Here is a 16,495-nt window from a genome sequence, read left to right as displayed (position 1 = left end):
GAGCATGATGGTCCCCCAACCGACGTGCACCTTTGTGTTTCAGCTCATTGCAGACACCGAGCTCCTTCTCAGTTCACCTCCTCCGTAAATCGCATGGTTCCTCAGCAGGGCCGCTGAATGCACATGTGTCTTGCTGTGCAGTAAGATGAGAAGCCTTCGCTGACCCAGAGAGTGGGCAGGAGCCTGCAGAGCCCACGGCTGCTGGACATGCCCAGAGGCATTTCCGAGGTATGACTTGTGGGTAGAATCTGGCTCCAAGTCAAAAGTGTCCACAGATGTGTTTGTGTTACTTTCTTCCTTCTTTCGTTGACGATATTTCTCAGCATTTAATAATATGACAGTAATTTATTCTGTACTGATGATTAAAGCGAGCCTTGGGTATTTGTTCCCCACCCTGGCCACACAGACACTTATATAAGAGTAACTTCAATCTTGCCATCCATACTAACTTTCTAGTACATACTAGAAAGGAGGACACCTTAACTTTATACAGGCAGGATATGAAATCAAAGGAACAGGAACACGAAGAACGATGCATCTTAAGTTGCTCCAATGAATGTTAACAAGATTCTTAAAGAATATTAAAATCAGAAAAATTCTGCTAGTTTAGTTTGTGTTAATTTTGTTCTGATCTTTTTCCCCCCAAGATTAAGTTTCCCTCTAAGTTAGTATTAGTTTTGTCCACATCACAAGCAAATAGAATCTCACCTCTGCTTAGTGCATGGGCCAGTCCTTCCAAACTGCCACCTAGTTTTCTTGTAAGAAGAGCCCGATTGTTTGACTGCCACAATCAAACTGAATTGCCGCCTCTCTGAGAGTGCTTTCCCTCTCTGTGTCTATTTTGAGTGTCCTGCAACTCAATCTACCCAGAGCGCTCTCCATGGCAGCGCCAGGGGACTCTGCTCTGGCCGGGGGGATGCAGGCCGATCGCGGCTTCCCCATTAAGTGCCCAGAAATAGAAAGGCTCTCCCCCAGTTCGCTCCATCTGTGAACTGGCCTCAGGAACAGCACCCTGTGAAGGAAGGCGCCTCAGAACTGGGAAAACCCATTTCACACCCTATTCCGTCTCACCCGGGGTTTGGCGGTGAACGGCAGAGTAAAGAAGGACTGCAAAGTCAAGAAGCCTTATTGTCATCACACTGCCACATGACGACATTGCGTCGACATCTCTGGCTTTCGCGGCCCTATAAAAACATAGATTATGGACAACAAAGTCAGTGAAGGGGACACGGACTTGGGTTGTTTGTGGGAAATCTGCTTTATTTCAGGTAGAGTCCCGGGGCTCCGTACATAATGCGAAACAGTGTGTCCTGCCCTACTGGCTGGAAACTCCCTTCCTGAGCTCCAGCCAGGGACCCGGGGGAAGGATTCCTCTAGCCATCACGCTCCAAGCCCTGCGCTCAACTTCCTAGCACCTCATACTGTTACACAAGCCCCCACTCGGCCGCCCCGCCCCTGAAGCGCAGGGACGTCACACCTGGGGTCTGGCAGACTTTCATCCACGCTGTGGCTTTTATTTGGAGATTTTACTCGACCATGTGTGGAAGTTTGTGGGAAATGGGCCTAGTCTTCACTTGGCAAAAAACAACCTCTTTATGGTAATCTTTATGCATTGTGTTGGGAAGACAGGTGCTGGGCTAGATCATCGGTAACATATCTCACCAAGGGACATGACAGGGAGTTTTATATTTATTTTTCCATTTTAAATGGTTATAAGATCACAAAATCACTCGAAGATGAGGTGAAGGAGCCATACTGTTTTCTTGCAGCTATTCTTCATGTTCCACACATATGGAATGTGTAATATAAGACTGTATAACCCATAAATGTCGTGCAGAATCAAAATAAAAAGAGAGCTGTTTTGATATATGTGATGCACACATTCATACTGACCTGCGCTAAACGCTAAGGGCGCTCAATCAGAGGCACAAACCCAAAGCACAACAAATATGATGGAAAATTCCAGCTTTTCAGCTAACCGGGACTCATCCAAGGAACAAAGACAGTCCTGTGCTACTGGAGAGGACAATCCGCTTGTGGTGACAGATGAGGATCGCTGCTTAATTCTGTCTTATATATGAGTTTAGATGCTTTTATGCATGTAAAAATGACATGTACTGTATAAGACTCTCCTATTATTCACAGCGACAGCGGCTCCTCCTCGCTCGGCCACACATTGCGGGTGATGAAATCACAGCCCCAAAGAGAAGTTTATAAATCAAATATCACAAACTGCATCAGCAGGCAGCGGCGGCCCCAGTCTGTTGATGCCTCCTGGAAGAGGCAGCGCTTCGTGGGAGTGAGGCTGCCTCGCTGTCTGCGTCACCACGTGCCTCCAGCTGAAAATCTTCACGGCCAAACATGAGCAAAACCGCCGACGTTGTGCTACAGACGGATTGCTGTGAGAGGAATGTCCCCATGCAACGGCGAGTAAATATTTAAGAGGTGCGAAAGGGTGTGACAGAATGAAAAATACAGCCTTCCTGCACAAAGCATGGCAGCCGGAATCGATCAGTCTGCAGCGTGGCAGTGCTTAGTCTGGCTAAGGGCTCACGCCCAGACAGTTCGGCTGGACGGCTACATCACCGCGATTTAGATCTTCACCTCCGCACAGCCTTCATAAGTACCACAGGAGGTGTAACAGCAGGACTCACAAACCAGGAATACCCTGATGGTACTCACAAACCAGGATTACCCTGATGGTACTCACAAACCAGGAATACCCTGATGGTACTCACAAACCAGGAATACCCTGATGGTACTCACAAACCAGGAATACCCTGATGGTACTCACAAACCAGGATTACCCTGATGGTACTCACAAACCAGGATTACCCTGATGGTACTCACAAACCAGGATTACCCTGATGGTACTCACAAACCAGGAATACCCTGATGGTACTCACAAACCAGGAATACCCTGATGGTACTCACAAACCAGGATTACCCTGATGGTACTCACAAACCAGGATTACCCTGATGGTACTCACAAACCAGGATTACCCTGATGGTACTCACAAACCAGGAATACCCTGATGGTACTCACAAACCAGGAATACCCTGATGGTACTCACAAACCAGGCTTACCCTGATGGTACTCACAAACCAGGAATACCCTGATGGTACTTACAAACCAGGATTACCCTGATGGTACTCACAAACCAGGAATACCCTGATGGTACTCACAAACCAGGAATACCCTGATGGTACTCACAAACCAGGATTACCCTGATGGTACTCACAAACCAGGAATACCCTGATGGTACTCACAAACCAGGATTACCCTGATGGTACTCACAAACCAGGAATACCCTGATGGTACTCACAAACCAGGAATACCCTGATGGTACTCACAAACCAGGCTTACCCTGATGGTACTCACAAACCAGGAATACCCTGATGGTACTCACAAACCAGGATTACCCTGATGGTACTCACAAACCAGGATTACCCTGATGGTACTCACAAACCAGGAATACCCTGATGGTACTCACAAACCAGTAATACCCTGATGGTACTCACAAACCAGGAATACCCTGATGGTACTCACAAACCAGGAATACCCTGATGGTACTCACAAAAATCGATACTCGCATCTCGTATTTGATGTATAGAATAATAGTACCAAAGAATCATAACACTGTCATGTTAAACTGAATCTTTAACATAACCAACATATCTGATACCTTTTTAAAAATTGAAAATTACTAGTAATTTAAAATGAATTTTAATAAAAAAAAAAAAAAAAAAAACATCTTGTTTATTACAGCTTCCATATTTCCGATCTTACATTTTGTTACTTTTGTTGCTTAATGTAATATATTTGAAGAGATGAATTATTACATATTATTTTAAATTTGGAAGGCCACAGTCGCAGAGGTGGCACGATGGCTGAGTGGGTGGCACCGTCAACTCCGGAGTGGGCACTTTGGGTCCAGCCCCTGCTGTGTGTGTGTGGCGTGTGTGGAACGTGTGGCGTGTGTGGAGCGTGTGGCGTGTGGCGTGTGTGGAGCGTGTGGCGTGTGTGAAGTGCGCACGTTCTCCTGGTGCTGTGCGAGTGTCCGGCAGGTACTCCTGCTGCAGCCCTAAGATACGGGGCTCTGTTACTTGGCATGTCTAGGCCATCCGCCGGGAGCTTGCCCTGCAGTGGGCAGGCAGGAGCAGGTGGCAGACGTACGGGTGAAAATAGCAATGCCACACTCAAGCAAAGGTGCGACATTTTTTTTCTTTTTTTGGTTCTGCGTATATTGTCTTGATATCACAGTCTTATATAGCATGTGCCGTACCTAAAACATTCCACAATAGTTGCACTATGTACATTTCTGTAGATGACGTATACCTCATGAAATGAAATAATGTACACCAAAGTATTTTCATTAAGCCTGTAGCACATACTAAAAACATGTCACTCAAAGGCCCCAAGCTAACCTTCCCATCTTTGACAGAAACTCGAATCAGCAGATGGGTGGGTCCTGTCATACACAGACCGCTCTCCTTTAGCACGGTGAGCTGAGTACCCAGCTCTGTCTGAAGCCAGTCGGGCTTTACTCTCCACACAGCCAATGAAACACCCAGGCTCATTGATCTGGCTGAAAAAACGTGTCCAGAAGTTCTTAAAAGAAATAACTTACAGGAAACAATCAGCAATCAGCATTTAACCCTTATAACAACCAGCCTTTCTAATTTATGATGAAAATTCAACTTCATAAAATGTATTTGAAATACAGTCATGAAAACTATCAGACAGGAATGTGGACAAGCTTCACTGGGCCTTCAATCCAAATTCAAAGGGAGCAGCACAGTCACGAAACAACAAATAAGCAATAACCAATTAAAATCTCGTGATTTTAAAATCTTGTGATTAAGAAAACACCCACCAGTCATTCTCATTACAAAAAAATGGTACTGCATTCCTAAAAAGGGCAAGACGCGAACAGCATGAGAACAGCTTTAAAAACAGGCTTTAGAAAGACAGACACTCATTCTTTTACCCTTTTGTAGATCAGAAATATTAACAGTGGTGTTTTGACAGACTGAAAGCTGTCTGTTAGATGTTTTGGGCTGTATGCTCCAAGAACACTAAAGGATTTACATTTCTCTACATATCCCCCGGTCATTAATCCATTGCACTGCAAAAACATGCCTGTTTTACATTAATCACTGACCAATAAGCAGCATGCATGCAAAGAGAAGCTTCTGCTCTCAACATGAAGGAAAGATACAAGTTAACAAAAAGAGCCAGACAGCTTCATTTCAAGGTTTCATATGTTTCCAAAATGAAAAAGAGAAAGTTATCTGAAGAATTAGTTGCACTTGGCAACAGTATGCATATGAACTCTATATCATCTCTACAGTAGCCTCATTTTAATAGTTATTTCTAAATGACTGGCACTATACCCAGACTAAATTCAGCATAATTATGTTGTGGTGTTTTATGGTGTTTTTGGATTTAATGGACGGATTTGATTTCTGCAGGGCATAACAAAGACGTGAATTAAATATATGTAGTGCAATAAGAAGAAGGCTATATAAATACTGACTTCACAAAAGGACTGCCATTTTACTTTGATAATCACATAGTACTTGTTTACCTTTTTAAATATCCTTCCAAAGATATTCCAATTAGGTAATGTGATGAGCAGGATTTGCTTGTGCGTTTGTGTGTGCGTGTATCAGTATGTATGTACACACCGTATGTGCGTGTTTGTGTGTGCGTGTATCAGTATGTATGTACACACCGTATGTGCGTGTTTGTGTGTGCGTGTATCAGTATGTATGTACACACCGTATGTGCGTGTTTGTGTGTGCGTGTATCAGTATGTATGTACACACCGTATGTGCGTGTTTGTGTGTGCGTGTATCAGTATGTATGTACACACCGTATGTGCGTGTTTGTGTGTGCGTGTATCAGTATGTATGTAGACACCGTGATGCCGTGTCCATCCTGTAAGGGGAAACACGGTCTCTGCTGAAGGCTGCTGTTTGGGCCTTTGCTTGTGTGTTTGTATGTGCGTGTATCGGCATGTATGTACACACCGTATGTGCGTGTTTGTATGTGCGTGAATCAGTATGTATGTAGACACCGTGATGCCGTGTCCATCCTGTAAGGGGAAACACGGTCTCTGCTGAAGGCTGCTGTTTGGGCCTTTGCTTGTGTGTTTGTATGTGCGTGTATCGGCATGTATGTACACACCGTATGTGCGTGTTTGTATGTGCGTGAATCAGTATGAAGCCAATGGTTAAATATCAAAATCACACCCATCAGGCCTAAACATCTCCCTGAAACACTATCAAGCCATTTTCTCTTGATCCCACTTTATGTTTTTCCATCATTCCCAGAAATTTCAGAGCACATCTGAATACATGGCGTTGCAGCTGTATTTGCCTAATTAGTCCTGGCTGAAGTGATCATAACCATGGCCATCATCTGCTGGACTGCATTCCTTCAGCCTTCCCTCTGGTAGACGGGAGCTGGGAAAATCGCCGGCTTGCTCTGCTTTAAGAGTCCAAGAGCAGATTGTATTGCTGCAGCGTAAATGTGACTTACGTTTCCCTTTTAAAAAAAAACAATGGCCTAAACTCAGAACATATTGGCAGCTCTGGCTGACTGAGTGGATTTCTGATCTTATAGGATTGGGGCCAAATGTGCTCTTGGAAATTTCAGGAGGGGATCGTCATTAATGCGTGCAGGCCCCATTTGGTGGGCTTTTTACGATTCACTCCTGACATGCGTCACATGGGTCGGCCAGGGCAGTTAACGAAGGCCTGCTAAGCTCATTTGGGCAGGTTATAAAGCGCGACAGCCTCTTGTGGCAGACTGGGTTCACAGGTGACAACACCAGGGGTCAGGGTTCAGCTTCTCTGTGGGGGTTAATGAGCTGCCTGCCCCTCCCCCTGGCTGACAATTAACAGGTCAGAATGTGTTTGTGCTCCTGGACCTGAGCTACAACAATGGAGGGTTGGACAGACATTGGCGAAGGGAAATCCAAGTGAGGCACGGTGAAAACGCCGTTCAGTGTACGAACACCAAGCTGACGTCCTCCATTTCCATATAATCCAATGAGTGAATCGAGAGTCTCAGAAATCCAAGGCTGTGATGAATTCTGGAGGGAACTTCAAACGACACACCTGGCAGACCTATTAGACACCATATGCGTGCCGTATGTGCGCCGTATGTGCGTTCAGGCAACACGAGCTCTACCTCAGAAACATGCACGGAGGGCCCAATAAGCGCAGGAACAATGTCACTGGGTCTGGATAAGATTAATCAGCAGCTCACATGATATCTGTAAAAATGCATTAGCCGTTACCTCATTAGCGATCCAAGACCTAAGAAATTCCTTGAAGCTAATTGAACCCAACTGATGTTTTCAAAGACACATGCCGCTTTGTGTGTCTCTGTGTGTGCCTGTATGCCAGCGTGTTTCTTTCCATTACTCCACCATATGTAATAACAAACTGGACCAAGTCAGACACACGGCCATTGTTCGCCGATTCTGACGCCTATGTCATGACGTCATCCAGCACCGTTCTGGTGGTTTCACTGAAACCAGCCAGTAAATCGGATCTCCACCATTATTCACAGTTTATGCCTGTACACACTCAACATAACATAGGGCTTGGTTGAGCTTCAATCTCCTGGTGACCAAACATGTTAAAGCTTTATGACATCATAAATAAGATATTACCTTGTTTGTTCTTGTTTCATTTCTTATAAAACATTTACACCTTTTTCATATTAAAATGCAATTTGACTCCAGTATCACCACCAACTCTATGTACAGCAACATTCTCTCTCGGGTAAGATCAGCCATGTAACTACTGGACACACAAGCTACCATCGAGAAGGAAGACCTGACACCTTCTGAGCCGCTGCCAGCTCAAATCCATAAAAAAGAAATTATCATTTATTCACTGCACTTGCAGTGTTCGTTCCACTGTGAGGTTATGGTCAAACAAATTATAAAAGGTCTCATTCACCAGAACACTACAAGACAGCCTCCTCAATTGTCGTCCGAAGTGTAAAATTAGTTCCAGCGTTCTGTAATCTTTTACAGCTGCTCTAAGATTTCAGTGTGGATGACAGTGTGATTTGCAAGGTGTCTGTCAGCCAGTGCCGGTATCCGAAAGGACGGCACTGAGTGGGGCTGCGGAGCGGTGTCCTGGCACAAACTCACACTGAGCGTCCCAGGGCAGATCTCAGAGAACATTCCAGCATGGGGAAAAGGAGAGACAACGAAGCAAAACCACTTTTTGACACAAAACAAGAAGAGAGGGGAAACAATGTGCTCAAAAAACATGCTACCTTTAACTGGCCGGGGAGAGCAGCACGGTTTATTTTAGCACAGAAATAGTTGCCGCTAAGATAAATTGAACGTTTTCTACAAATTGGCACATAAGATTACTAAACAGGATTTAAATAGGCCAGGCATGTATTTTTATGAGGAGGATAGCGGTAACCTGCGGTTAAATGTGTGAACTGTCCCATAAGGCAGTCAAAGCCCCGTGTCATGGTTATAGCATGTTCCCTGGTCAACTGTTGACCCAAATAGGTGGGAGAAGGAAGTTTCAGATCTAAAAGTAGCAAATCCAACACGGTCTTTAAAGGTAGGAAGTAGGGTCCATTTTCTCAGTACACATCATAGGATCAGGTTAGCACCAAAGTCACCCCTTGGGGAAGACATCAAACGGACAGGTGCTAATTGCTAATGTCAGGCCTGTGATAGTTTTGCCTCTCATTGATTGGTACGTTCCAGGCTCTCTCAGCAGCAGTAGAGCGGCAATCGCATTCTGCAGTTTTTAACATGCCATTGTGCTGCCTTTAGGCTCGAATGGGGCAAGTGGGGCTGTTTGGGGGACGAGAGTATAGGTGATGGGTCAGAGCCTGAGGTGGGGGTCAGACCAGACTGGGGCCAGGCCTTGACACGGACCCTCGGGGGTTAAATGAGAAACTCCAAGGCTCTGATTCATGACCTTCTTCTGCACAAGAGGCTTCGACAAAACATAAAAAAACAACCAGTAAAGTGAGTGTTAAGCACAAGAGTCACCTGCCATGCGACTGAAATCAGCATCTGGCAGTGAGAAGTTCCCCTGACCGGCGCCATCTCGCTAATGCCCGGCCCGGCCCGGCCCAGCTTGCCGTGGATGCCGGCACAGACAGCAGAAGGCGCCCGGTGATGGGCAGAATTGGACGCCTTGAGGAAAAAAAGAAAAAAATGCGTAACGTTCTCCCCTTTCTGCTCGCGACTGGGAAGTTCTCCCCTTTCTGCTCGTGACTGGGACGTTCTCCACTTTCTGCTCGTGACTGGGACGTTCTCCCCTTTCTGCTCGTGACTGGGACGTTCTCCCCTTTCTGCTCGTGACTGGGACCTTCTCCCCTTTCTGCTCGCGACTGGGACGTTCTCCCCTTTCTGCTCGTGACTGGGACGTTCTCCACTTTCTGCTCGTGACTGGGACGTTCTCCCCTTTCTGCTCGTGACTGGGACGTTCTCCCCTTTCTGCTCGTGACTGGGACCTTCTCCCCTTTCTGCTCGCGACTGGGACGTTCTCCCCTTTCTGCTCGTGACTGGGGCATTCTCCTCTTTTCTGCTCGCGACTGGGACGTTCTCCCCTTTCTGCTCATGACTGGGACGCTCTCCCCTTTCTGCTCGCGACTGGGACGTTCTCCTCTTTTCTGCTCGTGACTGGGACGTTCTCCCCTTTCTGCTTGCGACTGGGACGTTCTCCTCTTTTCTGCTCGTGACTGGGACGTTCTCCCCTTTCTGCTCATGACTGGGACGCTCTCCCCTTTCTGCTTGCGACTGGGACGTTCTCCTCTTTTCTGCTCGCAACTGGGACGTTCTCCTCTTTTCTGCTCACGACTGGGACGTTCTCCTCTTTTCTGCTCGCGACTGGGACGTTCTCCCCTTTCTGCTCATGACTGGGACGTTCTCCCCTTTCTGCTCATGACTGGGACGTTCTCACCTTTCTGCTCATGACTGGGACGTTCTCCTCTTTTCTGCTCGTGACTGGGACGTTCTCCCCTTTCTGCTCGCGACTGGGACGTTCTCCCCTTTCTGCTCGCGACTGGGATGTTCTCCCCTTTCTGCTCGCGACTGGGACGTTCTCCCCTTTCTGCTCGTGACTGGGAAGAGGCCTTTGGCTTCAGCCAGAAACAAACCTGGCCTCTCCTGGCCTCTGACAAGCTGTCCGGCGCGACATGGAGGAGAATACGAAAGTTACTGTGAGTTTAAATTTAGCTGGAGAAAAAAGCTTCTTCTAAAGCTGCTCGTTCTGGGGCATCGGAGGCTGGATGAGACGGGAGTGTTATAAGATTGAATTCATTCGGCAGGGAAGAGGTGAGGCTGGCCTCAGCCGACTGTAATTACCGTGATTTCATAGTGTCACTTATTCTGGATCATATGCCCTCTCTGAATATCACATTTCAGTCCCTCTCTAGTCCAGCTGCTGCTGCTTGAAATAAATAAGTGTAATATAAGTGCGATAAACAATGAAAATAGTGACACCCACCTCTCCTTTGAAGTCAACACGAGATCAGTTTCCTAAAGCTACTGGGCACTCTTTTCAAACGTTTTAAGGACAGTGTTCAGTGCACTGCACACTTCCGGCAAATCACATTAAACTAGCAAACAGCACGGACCTCTTTTACTGAAATCGTTCAGCATGACTGCAGAAAATATGCATTTATTTATATTCCGCAACACTTTCTGTACAGGTTACGATAAATGCTTTTAAAATACAGGTCATTTAATGTGGGCAGGAAAAAAAAAAAGCGGCAGAGTAATATAGCCTCTCCACCACGGAGTTTCACGTTCAAATAAACACATGGGTGTATATAATTATACACATATATGTGAACTCCTTTGGCGGGTGGTTTTAATTTTGTTCAATCGATGCAATTTTGGCTAAAAAACATAAGCGGAAAAACAGCTTCCCTGCAATGGCACTGTCAGGATTACCGACTGTGTTGCCCTAGTGTGTCTTGTAATTGCCATTTATCCTGCCCCTATTGCCCTCATGTGCTGCACCTCTGTTTTACCCTTTATAGGTAATAGCTTAGGCCCCTAGCTGAGGAGTCTTGCATTAGTCGCATGTGTTAGTGGTCAGATGTTGTCTTCCCTGCTCTATGATTGTAGTCAGCCCTGAGTATCAGCCAATGAGCCCCAAGCAGCCCCCATTGCAAATGCACCCTGGTGTCCCAACTCCCGCTCTTGGCCGCAGGGTGACAGGCATGAGCATCCATAACAGTATCATAACAATATCTTTCATTAACAGTTGGGCAGACATTAATTCATGTGACACGGCTGCAATGTTAGCTGCAATCATAACAGACAATAAGAATGGAAATTACCGGAATGAGTAGTTGACATACGGACACCTACATGCTGAATGTTGTGTAAGTATGATATGGGGCAGAATTAATGTATGTGTCTAAATATATGAAGATGTTACATTTTGTACACGGTGTTTATGTTGTGATGTCATGCCTCTGTGACAATGAACCCTTTAATAGTGCTTCGGCAAATCCTGAAAACAAGTACAGCAAAAAAAAAAAAAGGTGCTTCCGTCATCCATCGAGAGACAGCAGCTGCCTTCCTACATCCGTTTCCTTAAAAACAATTAAGAGCGCTGTTAGTAAACAGCCCCCCCCATGCACGGCGGGACAGGCACTCGCGGGCTGCGGATATTCGCCCCCCAGCGGTGACTCCCAACTCCATGAGTTTCCGTTACTCAAGTCATAGTGAAGTTCAGCAGTTGAACTGTGTGAAGGGAACCTAAGATGATAAAGCTAATATATAAGGGCACTTATAAGGGCACTTAACCAATTAAAGTGAACTTTCTTCCCCAGCACCATAAATAATTCTGACTATATGCTGATGCATTTTGTGACCTGAAAGCAAATTCTCCCTTTGAAAGGCAGAGAGGAGGAACACTGCAGGGAGCAAAGACTGCAGCTGCATATTTATAGCACCCGAGCAGCGGCTGAAGTCGCGCCAGCGCAGTGCGACCAGGAGGGGGGGCTCTTACCTGTGGGCTGATGCTGGGCCCAAAGCCCATGGCCGAGACAGGGGGTGCAGGCATGGTATGGTGGCCCATGGGCGAGCTGATGACGGAGAAGGGAGAGCCCAGGCCGTTGATGGGCGATGGCAGCTGGCCTGACGAGCCCATGGAGGATGGGCTGAGGATGGAGGGGTGCAGCGGGTGGGCGCCCATGCCGCGGTGGCCTGTGGGCGAGCCCAGGGGCGAGGAGGACAGCTGGCTGGAGTCTGTGGGGGGGTAATCACATGTCAAAGCGGGCAGGAGTCAGGGCGGGGCATGGCATCACTCTAACCAGACATCCTGTGTGTCTCTCGGCACCAGGATGCCACCGGGGAGCTGGGGTGGGGTGGGGGGCTACAGAGTGACACTCAGGATCAGCTCGGCATGCACAGTGCCGACACTTTCATTCCGTGACATTCAGGGGTGCCACTTACAGATTTTGGGCCCCATGAAAGCATATCATACTGGACCCCCAACCCAAACCAATCCAACTACGGTCCAAATTTTTTCGCGACAGGGGTCCTTGGAATTATGCTAACTTCCCCCTTTGGTGGCTCCCCTGCTGGTACCAGGCACTGACATTACCCCACCTGCCAGCTCACTGCCAGCTCACTGCCAGCTCACTGCCATGGAGATCAGGCTTATAAATCATTCACAAAGTTGATTATTACGTTTAACAGAGAATAAGAGACCCGCAGGCAGTGTGTGTTTGTGTGTGTATATATACACACACATACATGTACGGTTTACAGTGTGGATCTAGGAGCAGGAGCATTTTGCATTGCGTTACTGGTGTGAGAGGAGCCCTGCTAAGAGACAGCTGCAGTTACAGGCCTATGTTTGGCCGCATCGCACAGCGTATCTAATGACACCGGCAGCACTCCTTTGTAATTCTTCTCGTCCACCAGATGAAATAAAAATGATTTATATCGTAGCTCCATGCCAGCTGAGAATAACAATGGCTCCTATCTGCAGAGCTTCCAGAAACACTTGAGTGCGAGTTCCACATGGTAATCTGACGCAGCCAAGTCCTCCCGGCTGAGGGCCCGGGGCGGGGGGGGGTTCTTACCGCTCCTCTGTCACATGGAGCTCAATGTGAGGCAGCGGAAGAGCGAGTGGAAGACCCCTGCCCCGCCCCGCCCCGCCCTGGAACGGGCGCTATGCGATCTGGTACGTGGCCAATCCTCAGGGACCCAAAAGAAAACAAAACGTGGACTGACTGTGGGTCCCAGAGAACTGGATTGGAAAACACCGCCTAAGGCTATTAAAACTGATTCAGATGCCAGCAGACATGGATGACTTCACCTGCCAAGATTCAGAAGCAGAATGAACACAGCTTCATGCAAACGTTAATCACACAAAACAAGAAATTAAGCTGCCCGTACAGCTCTCCTGCATGCCCTGCTGCTGCACCACTGCTCGTTCCTCCAGAAGCAGCAGCAGCACCTGCCTGCCCCCGGCTCTGAGACTCAAATGTTAAAACTTGGACGCTGTGAATTGGGACTTCGCCATCTTGCTCATTTGATTTCCTCTGCCAGCTCCTGGAGGGTGGGCTCCCCCTGTCAGTCTGGTTCCTCCCAAGGTTTCTTCCTTCTAGGGAGTTCTTCCTCGCCACTGTCGCCTCTGGCTTGTTCAATTGGGGCTTTGGACTGGGATAATGTAAAGCGCTTTGAGACAATGAAAATGCAATAAAATTGGATCGAACTGAATCGAATCTTATGGCGATCGAGGTCAAAAAACACTTTATATTGGGGCAAATGAATTCCCTCAAGGACAGCCTTGCGCTCCCTGCTACCCATGCAGGTCCTCCAGAGCACCAATGCCAGATATAACCGGCAGCTATGCTGAGAGGACATGCAAAAGTGAATCTTTACATACAAGGTGCACAGGGAAGACACAGGCGTTTGTGGCAAGGGTGCAGTGCTGAAATGCTCAGTTCAATGATCATTTTCAGTTTGTCCCTTTAGGATAGATGATATTTGTAAGAGAATGACAGCTTTGACTGGGGCTCTCAAATGAGTGACAGCAATCCACACCATATTTATTTGTCTGTCACCAAAGTGGACGAGCGTGTTGTACTGAGGAAGAGCACCCAGCATGGTGACAGGTGGCTGACTGCTGCCCCACCCCCCCCCCCCCAGGGAAATTCAAAGCCTGTGCGGACCGAGAGCCAGAGTGTGTCTGCAAGCAGGAAGGACTGACTCACGTTGATCTAATGAAAAGCAGCAGCACAGTGATAGCTGCCCTCAGTGGCCATCACTGCGGTGGGGACGGGACACCTCTCACAGTGCAGGACGCTGAATACCGCCATGACACAGTAGGGGACATGCCGGTGACCTGCACAGCTCCAACGGGAAGGAGCGGGCGGCCTTCTGGAACCAAAATTCATCTGCTCACCCTTTCCGGGGCAGCACAGCTAACCAACTGAGAGCGAAAAGGGATTCGGCCTGCGAGTCACCATCAAGAGAAAACTGAGCTAACTGCAATCCATGTAACAATCTATGTGAGGCCGACTGAAAGATCACGTCCACGTATCTGATGCAGTTCATCTCGTTGAAGGTTCACATAAGATATGAACTGATCTGAGGTCAAAGAGGCGAGATTCAAAGCAGTCAGAGGTTTATCACCGGTACAGTTTTCCTCTTAGGTCCTGGTGTAAAACGTCCAACAGAAACTCAAGAGAAACCAACAGAACGCAACAAAACCCAGATACTGGACGACAGTCAGTCATCCCGGAATACGAAGTCTGTGGGAGTTGTACCTAGGAACTAAGTCCTCTCTTGATGGAGAAAGAGAAACAGTCCTTCAGAAAGAGATGAGGATAGTTACTTTTCGCAACTGCGTATTATAATTCACGTGTCGTGAGATTGTGAGTTGGAGCCCCATAGAGATAAAAGACAAATGTGACATCATCGCTTTTAACGAGGGACCTAAGAAGGCCAGATGGTAAATTAAGTACATAAATACGAGCATGAATGATGACCCTCTAAACTGCATGCATTACGCTGTCACTAGCACAGTGCTGTGTCTATTCACCACTTCACCTGGACTCTCTTTACTGCTGTCGGAAACACTGAGTTGACCCCCCTCCCCCCTGAAAAGAAAATGCCAACCGGGGGCTGCATTTCACTCAGAAGCAAAAGTTCTGCTGCTATTGTAAGACGCCTAGTAGCCCCCATACAGATGCTGTCTGTCTGTCTGTCTGTCTGTCTGTTTGAGCCGCTGTTTACAGGAAGTGGTCAGGGGGCGGCAGTTTCATAGCGCCATGGTTGCTTCGGCGTCGGTAGGGGAAAAACAAACCTGCACATGGACTGGAAAAGGCTTTATTTTTACCACCGCGGCCAGCGTTACCTATGTTCCTCAGCGACAGAGGAAGAAGGAGCCTTGCGTTGCCGCAGATCAGCGGCACCTGTAACTGGAAGTGGCAACCCCCCTCCTTTGAATTCTGCCCCTGAGTGGGTGGGTGTGTACGTACATCTGCATGCTCTGCAGCCTGCGGCCGGACGCCCCCGACTTGCCACTTAATGCAGGCAAACCGCGTCTGGGAGCTAAATATAGCATTGCTGGATTCTCAGTTTCAGACCCAGGTCCGGGTGCAGCTAAGAGATGCAGCCACGCGTCACAGGAAGGAACGTCACAGCTGGGGACCGAATGTTGAGTCCACATTCGTGGCATTTAGGGCCTGAATCCAGGGATGGCTTTTAAATCAACTAGGCTTTGGGTGAGCTCTATGTAGAATGCAGTGTTCAGCCCGTGCTCCAGGGGGCGCCATGGGCAGCCACCACTGCATCTCATCAGAGAGCCTTGAGCCAAGTCAGTCCCAACCTGTGCCACAGAGCCCATTCTGCTAGGTGGGCACTCAGGCCCGCCGGGAGGGGAAACATGCCCATTCCTACGTCCCGCTGAGCAGTCAAGTGGTCCTGAGAAAATCTCCCCCCCCCCCTCCTCTTCGGAAAGCTGGCCCCGGACGAGGCGGCCCTGGGCTGGCGTGAGCGAGCAGAGGTGCCTCCGCCTCGTTAAATGTGTCAGTTCCCTGTTTGTGCGGACACTCCGCCTGACAGCAAAATGGGTCAGAAAAACAGAAGCGCTCCAAATTGAAACTATGTCATCCATTAATGGTGGAGACAGCTTCTGGGTGCGCTGTCTGAGCGTCAGCATCCCGCGCTCCCCGTCTCTCTCACTCTTAATAAAACCTCACAAGCACGGCGGGACCACAGCCAGACGGGGGGGGGGGGGGGGGGGGGGAGACAGCTGGCCTACCCCCTGCCGACGCCGCTGTCACTGTGCGATCCCTCCAGCTACCCAAAGCCCCGCACACCGTCTTTCTGCTTTCAGTAAAGGAATAAAGCCAGTTTTTCTTTCAAGAGCCACCTCCCTGCAGCCTGTGAGATTCGCCCAGTATGACGCTGTTCCGTAAGAAGCCCGAATGTGTCCCAAGCAGACAGCGGGGGGCGCT

At 48.2% G+C, this 16,495-nt stretch overlaps 1 protein-coding gene across 4 annotated transcripts in view; it reads right to left on the bottom strand.

Annotated features, from left to right (window-relative positions):
* Positions 1–16,495, bottom strand: part of rxrab (retinoid x receptor, alpha b) — an 87,450-nt gene that overhangs the window by 24,152 nt on the left and 46,803 nt on the right. For 3 of the 4 annotated variants that reach the window (XM_023809541.2, XM_023809542.2, XM_072703319.1), the window contains one exon: positions 12,028–12,266. In XM_023809541.2, the coding sequence (XP_023665309.1) occupies positions 12,028–12,266 (239 nt within the window). Of the gene's footprint in view, positions 1–708; positions 1,153–12,027; positions 12,267–16,495 lie in introns of those variants that run through there. The other variant, XM_023809546.2, reaches the window with a different exon arrangement.

This window comes from Paramormyrops kingsleyae, chromosome 2 (genome assembly GCF_048594095.1).
Source record: "Paramormyrops kingsleyae isolate MSU_618 chromosome 2, PKINGS_0.4, whole genome shotgun sequence".
Classification (NCBI taxonomy): Eukaryota; Metazoa; Chordata; class Actinopteri; order Osteoglossiformes; family Mormyridae; genus Paramormyrops; species Paramormyrops kingsleyae.
This window is presented reverse-complemented; position numbering and strand designations above follow the sequence as displayed.